The sequence below is a fragment of the Triticum urartu genome, chromosome 5A (genome assembly GCF_056163025.1).
Source record: "Triticum urartu cultivar PI428250 chromosome 5A, HENAU_Tu73, whole genome shotgun sequence".
NCBI classification, from domain to species: Eukaryota; Viridiplantae; Streptophyta; class Magnoliopsida; order Poales; family Poaceae; genus Triticum; species Triticum urartu.
This window is the reverse complement of record NC_141877.1, coordinates 413,979,810-413,987,299: the sequence shown is the minus strand read 5'-3', so window position 1 is coordinate 413,987,299 and position 7,490 is coordinate 413,979,810. Positions and strand designations below refer to the sequence as shown.

Sequence of the window (7,490 nt, the reverse complement as noted above, 5' to 3'; positions counted from 1 at the left end):
CTCCTGCCCAAACCCTAGTGCCATTGCTAACCCCCAAAGAGCTTCGACTCATCTTGTAGCTCCAAGAGCACTGTCCACAAGCGATACAACCAAGAAGGAGTAGGGTTTTACACCGCACAGTGGCCCAAACCTAGGTAGATCACTGTGTCCTCGCCTCGCCTAGCTCGTAGCCAACCCCGAGAGCTCGAACCAGGGGTTTGGAGGATTTCCCGTGGCTCAGAATCAATCCCCCGACAAGGGGCACCTCTCGCTGGGGAAGAAATAGCACTCCTTTTCTCTAATCACAGAGATAATTATGGAATTAAAGCACACAATAAAAAGCAAATAACTGTGATCTGTCCGTTTCCAAATAGACTCAACACTAATTTCTGCCCGATAGCTAAAATAACGAAAAGAAACGCCCCCTGACCCTCTTCCAACCCCTGAATCGCGCCCCTCAAATGAACTTTCCTTAATTTTTGAAATTCTGAGATCCTCCTATAACCAGTAGAGATCACCACCGATTCCCCTTTTCTTCCCATTTCCTTTTCCCTCTCATTTCTATCCCTATTCACTACAGGCGACCGATCCAGCTCCCCTGGACAGGTGGGATCAGGCACCCCCCTCCAAAAATCAGATGCGAGCTCACCTGAAGATCAACTCAAGATTTCCTCCGCCCTCTCCTTCAATCTTTCCAGACATCATCTTCCGATCCACGCAAATCCGAAGGATTTGCCTCGATCTCGGCCTGATTTCTCCCACTCCTCTGCATTGAAGATGCCCCCGATCACCCATATTTGCCTCGATCTCGGCATGATTTCTCTCCACTCCTCTGCATTGAAGATGCCCCCGGTCACCCATATTTGCCTCGATCTCGGCATGATTTCTCTCCACTCCTCTGCATTGAAGATGCCCCCGATCACCCCATACCTGCTCCTCCCTTCACCGGAGATAGCACCGGCGGCACCGCCGCCATTCACTCCCACTTGGACTTCGTCGCCGCTAGATCGCCTGGGCAATCGCAAGAGCTCCGAGGGCGTTTTAGCAAAAGTTGCTTCTCCCTTGTCCAGAGACTTAACTCTACAGCATTCGACTGGTGTTCAATCGGCTCGGTGGTGGCTGACATTAAGCTGCTCACTGGTGGCTTCGCCTCCATGAAGTTTAAGCACGTTCATCAACATTGTAATGTAGTGGCTCATTTATTAGCTAAATCATGTATGTACTATGTTAGTCCTAGTATTTTCCATTTTGTTTCGGATTGTATCGGGTAACTCTGTTTAATTGTTGTTTGATTAATAAAGCCGTTCTCCCTAAAAAAAGGAGTGATCGAGCACAAGATGTCATGAAGGTGGAGGCTTAATGGTGGGTTACTAGGCACGTGCTTGCACAAGATAGAACGATCATAGCACTATGCAAATATCAATACCATTGAAAATGGTTGTTGTCAAGAGAAGTCAGATGTAAAATGTGTTCGATGTCCATATCATAGATTTAATGATTATAAAATTTAAGATTTTCTTATTGATCATGTTTGGTTTGAAACAGAAAGGTTTTAAGTTGTAAACTTTTTTAAAAAATATGTACGCCTCATAATTTCCCATTTCTCACCCATTATGTAATTAACCGCATAGGAAATGATAATATAAAAAAACATATAGAGGCCACGACGCTTGTTTAATATCATCAATGATAAAATGAAAGTAACGTCACGGCTAAACTTATGCCACTTGATCGAATGGCCGCTGCAAACCGTGTACCAGTCAATAAATTCATGGGTAAAATAGCAAAATAATAATACAGCCTGAATCCCCGTGCACGTATAGTAGAGAACGCGAGAAAAGATTCCTGCTCCCCGGAGGGCAGTTCGGACATTCACCCCCCTGCCGCTGCCGCCTCCCGCCTTCCTATAATTGGCAGGGAGGGCCCTGGATTCTTTCACTTCACGCACTAAAATCCACACGCCGCGAACGCACAAGACGCAACCCAACCCCAACCCAACCCTGCCCAGAATAAACACGCGACGCAACACAGCGAGATTTCCCCAATTCCTGCTCCTTGCTTCTCCCTCACGCACGCACGGGATAATCTTCCCCCTCCCCCCCAAATCCGCTTTATTAGCCCGCGCCCCGATCGAAAATCCACCCGCCCTCGATTCCCCCCGCCCCAAGCACTCCGCTTCCTCGAGCTCCCGATTCCTTCCTTCGCCGCCCAGGAGCCCCCCGAATGCGCCGGCTCCATCCCGCCGGGACCAGATTCTGACCCCAAATTCGCTTTCGTCTCCGGCCGGGATCCTCGCTCGCCCCCGGCCGCCGTCCAATTCGGTGTGGATAGTTAAGAGCCTGTGAGCTCCGGCGTTTCGATTCGAGCTCGTCGGAGAAGGGAAGAGCGTCTCGGACTCTGGCGACCATGTCCCTGTCGGCGATTTCCCTCTACACCGCCCCGCCGGGCGCCGCCTACTCCTCCTCCTCCGAGTTCGACCCGGGCTCGCGCGGCTCTACGCCGTGCAGCACCGCGGCGCCGCCCCCGCCGGCCGCCTCCCACCGCGCGTCCGCCGGCGCCGGCGCCGGCGGCCTCTCCTGCCTCTTCTCCTCCCCGGCCGCGGCCGCCGCGCCGCCCCGCCCCCCGGCGCACGACGAGCTCGGCGCGCTCTGGCACGACGGATCCGACGACCTCAGCTTCGGCGGCGGCGGCGGCGGCTACTCCCACTCGCCCTCGCCGCTCAAGTGGCGCGACCTCCACCACCACCACCACAGCCCCGTCTCGGTCTTCCAGGGCCCGTCCTCCTCACCGGCCTCCCGGAGCCCGTCGTCGGCGTCCTGGCTCACCGGCCGCGAGCGCGACCGCCTCTTCTCCGGCTTCGTGCGCAACGCGCTCGGCTCCTGCATCGACTACGTCCCGGCCACCAGCCCGCGGCCCGAGGTCGGCGGCGGCGAGCTCGCCTTCGAGCTCGACGAGAACCTCGCGGGGGCGAGCCCCGCCTGCGAGCCCTACGCCCAGGAGCTCCTCGCCGGCGCTCAGGCCCGCCACCGCATCTTCCACGAGGAGCTCGTAGTCAAAGCCTTCTTCGAGGCCGAGAAGGCCCACCATGGCCAGGTGAAGCCCCGTGGCCCGATTATCACTGTCCCCTGTTCAAAAATTTCTGAATTAATCGCTAAATCTCCTTTGGTTTGTTCTTTGGTTCTGTGATTAGACGAGGGCGAGCGGCGATCCATTCCTGCAACATTGCGTAGAGACGGCCGTGCTGCTGGCCAAGATCGGAGCGAGCGCCACGGTCGTCTCCGCCGGGCTTCTGCACGACACCATCGACGATTCATTCGTGGATTATGATCACATCTTCCACATGTTCGGTGCCGGCGTGGCTGATCTCGTGGAAGGGGTACGTGTTCCTCTTCTCGTGGATTTTGTCCATTGTTTAGAGGGATTCGGATAATGGGTTTGGTAGCTAGCGCATTCGTATTCTTTGGTATCCTCAAGCTGTTGGCTGGATCTACTGCAATTATTGTGCTCTAAATTATGATGGCCTGCAGCATGCCTCACTATATTTAACGCAAATGATCATGTGCATCTCCCTTTCACCTCCATTATCTTAGCATTAGCTAATAAAAACTGTTGGATGAAGCCCAACGTATATGACTTTTAATATGTGATAACAAAAGTTGTGCTATGTTTACTCTGTTCCTTAATCTGCGCTTTTGCTTTGATCATACTTGCAATAAACTGTCCAAACGAATTCAAATCACCACTAACAATTTATTTGACTTCAGTTTTATGGCATGGAGTATGGGTTTCAATCTACCGTTTCATACTTTTGGTAGCTCGGCTGCCATGTTCTAATCTTGCAAGCTGATAGTTTCTGCCTAATCTGTTCAGGTTTCGAAGCTGAGCCACCTGAGCAAGCTTGCTCGTGATAACAACACGGCAAGCAGAACTGCTGAGGCAGATCGCTTGCATACAATGCTCCTTGCAATGGCTGATGCACGGGCTGTTCTAATAAAGTTAGCAGATCGTGTGCATAACATGAGGACCTTAGAAGCCTTGCCTTTGGTCAAACAACAAAGATTTGCTAAGGAGACCATGGAGATCTTTGTGCCTTTGGCCAATCGATTGGGGATTGCTAGCTGGAAAGACCAGCTGGAAAATCTTTGCTTCAAGCACTTGAACCCTGAAGAGCACACGGAGCTATCATCGAAATTCGCAGAAACCTTTGATGAGGCGCTAATCACATCTGCTGTGGATGCACTGGATGAAGGTCTTAGGGAAGCAGGCATCTCATATCACAATCTTTCTGGAAGGAACAAAAACCTTTACAGTGTTTACTCCAAGATGCAGAAGTATGTATTGCGTACTTGTTTGCATTATATATGCTTGCAAAATATAGTGATGAACCATTGTTTTATGTATGTTTGCTAATTGGTTTTGGCACATTACCAGGAAGAATTTGACAATGGATGAAGTCCATGATATCCATGGCCTGCGCCTCGTGGTTGACAAGGAGGAAGATTGCTACCGAGCACTCGATGTTGTCCATAAACTCTGGCCCCAAGTCACCGGAAGATTTAAGGACTACATATCGCGGCCGAAATTAAATGGGTATGCAGCTTAACTTCAATACATCCATTCAACCTTCGGCCATTTCGCTAGAGTTTGCGCTGATTTGCTTTGCTACAGGTACCGTTCATTGCACACTGTTGTCATGAGCGACGGTGATCACACATTCGAAGTCCAGATCCGCACAAAGGAGATGCATCTACAGGCCGAGTATGGGTTCGCCGCGCACTGGAGGTACAAGGAAGGCTCGTGCAGGCACTCCTTCGTGCTTCAGATGGTGGAATGGGCAAGATGGGTTCTTACGTGGCAATGCGAAGCATTGAACAAGGAACACTCGTCGTCCCAAGTAAAAAGCGATGCCATCAAACCACCTTGCCCGTTTCCCCTGCATTCGGAGGAATGCCCTTACTCGTACACCCGCCAATGCAACCACGACGGACCCTTGTTCGTCATCTTGCTCGAACATGACAAGGTGAGAGCCCAGTGTTCGGTCGATCGATCACATTGCTAATGCCATCATCTTCAACGCCGATCATCTTCAGTTCCAGCTATTTGACAATGTTCATCCTTGTGGTTTCAGATGTCCGTCCAAGAGTTCCCAGCGGGCTCGACTGTAATGGACCTGATGCACCGCGTGGGTGCCAACAGCCCAAGGTGGAGCCCCTACAGCATACCCATGAAGGAGGACCTGCGGCCGAAGGTGAACCACGAGCCCATCAGCGACCTGGGAAGGGCGCTGAGCATGGGGGACGTGGTGGAGCTGACCCCGGCCCTCCCCGACAAGTCGCTGACCGAGTACCGGGAGGAGATCCAGCGCATGTACGACCGCGGCGGCTTCGCCCTCGCCGCCACCCGCAGCGGCAGCGGCGGCTCGAGACGCCGATGACCCCGCGGCACTCACCGCAGTGTTAACAAACAAGCTGTTGTACGATGATGTTCGAGTCCAACCCATTCAATTCGTTGTAAATACATACAGACTACATAGTCTAATTCTTGGCGGCCATGACGAGGCGCTGCAGGATCACCCCCGGATGCAAGGGGGGCGTCCACCAGCCTTGGCTGCAAAATGTGTACACTACTAGCATGCAGAGCAATGTATAATATGACAAGAGTCGTTCAAGTTTGATTCGGCTTCTGCTTGCCAGGATCTGTGGAGAGGAGGGATTCGGGCTGTTTGTATTATTGCGATGAAAAGATCCTGTGGTGGAATTCCATGCCGGGTGTGCAGCTCCAGAACCTGTGGCCTCAACTGAATCTTCATCTTAATGAGAGCAGCAGTGACATCAGATTCTTGGGCCGGTGCCTCCCTTCCTGCGAATGTGGACGAGAGGATCCTGTCGTGTCCGGTTGCGGTGAGGCGTATGTTTCCGTGGAATCGTCCCGTCCAGGGTAGGATGGTAGGGTGCTGGGAGGAGAGAGACCTCTGGCATGAGTGAGTGGTGGATCTCGCGTGCGGTGTGGTGGCCAAGGCGTGAATCTTGGCCCGTGGGCTCCATGGCCACCACCGCTGTCTGTATGTACGCGTGGTGCGCAAGGCTGTCTGTGGTGGCCGACGGGCGTTTCTCTTCTCCCGCCCGCCAGCAACGGTTGGTGGCGGACCGACGGCCAGCGGCACCCGTCGACGGGCACGTGCCGGTCAAGCGTTGACGCCTCCCTGAAACTCCAGCGACGGTTACGTGCCCCTGGTCTCGCTGACCCGCCGTTGAGTACACTAATCCTCCACAAAAAGGACATAAGTTTGTCCACTAATCATCATCACCACACTTAAACCCGTACCGCCGTGTCCGTCGTGGCGTTCCCGCCGTACGCCAAGGTTAGATAAGGATTGCTGCTACTGGCACACGCGTCCTCAGACCGGACTATCATAAACCCCTTTCCAACAACCAAAAGTAATGCAACACTAAACAGGTGCCGTTAGCCAAGGTTGAAGGCAAATTCAGCCGCTTCTAAACCCAGATATTATTCCTGCGCGAAACGACACGCCGAGCGCCAGTCAGCACTACCAGATAAGAAGAAGAAGAAGAAGAAGAAGAAGAAGAAGAAGAAGAAGCCGTTGCCTTGCCTTGCCCCCTTGCCGACTGTAGGCGAAGCGTGAAGGTGTTACCCTCCCTCCGCCCCTCCTCCCGACCTCCCGACCTGGCGTCTACGTACGTCTCCTTTTACGTCGACGGCGACATGTCGACGGTTGTGTGGAGTGCTGGAGGGAACCGGCACGGCGGCGACCACGCCGCCACTTGGGTCGCCACTTGCGTCGGAGTATCTATCTACGAACTAGTCGGCCCCACGTGGGCCGTGTCCGCTCCGACGTGGACGTGTCCTTCCCGGTGCGTGTGGCAAGTGACAAAGATCCTGTGGCGGACCGGCCGGGGTTTTGCGTCCATCGCGAGAAATTTCGCGGGCGTGGCAATGGGGTGTGTATCTACGACTACGGGTACATGCGTGTGCGTGTGTGTGTTGTGCCTCGTGTTGCGAATACCGAGTTTGACCGTGGCCGAACTCAGCCAACCTGCTGTTATATTTGTCAGCTACCATCTCCGTTCTGTTTATTGGTTCCCATTATATTTCGTGTCAAATTTTGACCATGAATTTAACTAATAAAATGTTCGTACATGTCAACTAAATTATATTATCAAAAACTATATGCAAATACAAATCTAATGATATAGTTTTTGTTGACATGCATTAACATATTGTTAGTTAAATTTTGATCAAAATTTGGCACACATTACAAAGAGGACCAATAAACCAGGACGGATGTAGTAGTAGAGAGTCATTTGGGATCCAAGGTTGAATATTTTACCGTTTGGTCTACTGACTGCTGCATTGGGTCTGTGTGGGAGCCTGGAATCATTGACAAGAAGGAAACTTTTTTCTCGACGGGACTGGAAGGAAACTTGGATGCATCTAAAATACTAGTATGCACTGCCATTTCATACACATGTACTACCGCAAATGTAAAATTG

The 7,490-nt window shown here is 52.3% G+C and overlaps 1 protein-coding gene across 1 annotated transcript; it reads left to right on the top strand.

Annotated features, from left to right (window-relative positions):
• The first annotated feature begins 1,918 nt into the window (after positions 1-1,918).
• Positions 1,919-5,653, top strand: LOC125527665 (putative GTP diphosphokinase RSH3, chloroplastic). The gene is made up of 6 exons (XM_048692180.2): positions 1,919-3,072; positions 3,170-3,355; positions 3,850-4,310; positions 4,411-4,569; positions 4,648-4,999; positions 5,108-5,653. The coding sequence occupies exons 1-6, from the start codon at positions 2,386-2,388 to the stop codon at positions 5,411-5,413; spliced, it is 2,151 nt and encodes a 716-aa protein (XP_048548137.2). The 5' UTR covers positions 1,919-2,385; the 3' UTR covers positions 5,414-5,653.
• Positions 5,654-7,490: the final 1,837 nt, after the last annotated feature.

What these genes read in the sequence shown, in the direction of transcription:
- LOC125527665 (XM_048692180.2), top strand. Translation starts at nt 2,386, where the DNA reads ATGTCCCTGTCGGCGATTTCCCTCTACACCGCCCCGCCGGGCGCCGCC. An exon ending in TGGCTGATCTCGTGGAAGGG is followed by an intron (nt 3,356 to 3,849) that starts GTACGTGTTCCT and finishes TAATCTGTTCAG; the next exon opens with GTTTCGAAGCTGAGCCACCT. An exon ending in GTTTACTCCAAGATGCAGAA is followed by an intron (nt 4,311 to 4,410) that starts GTATGTATTGCG and finishes GCACATTACCAG; the next exon opens with GAAGAATTTGACAATGGATG.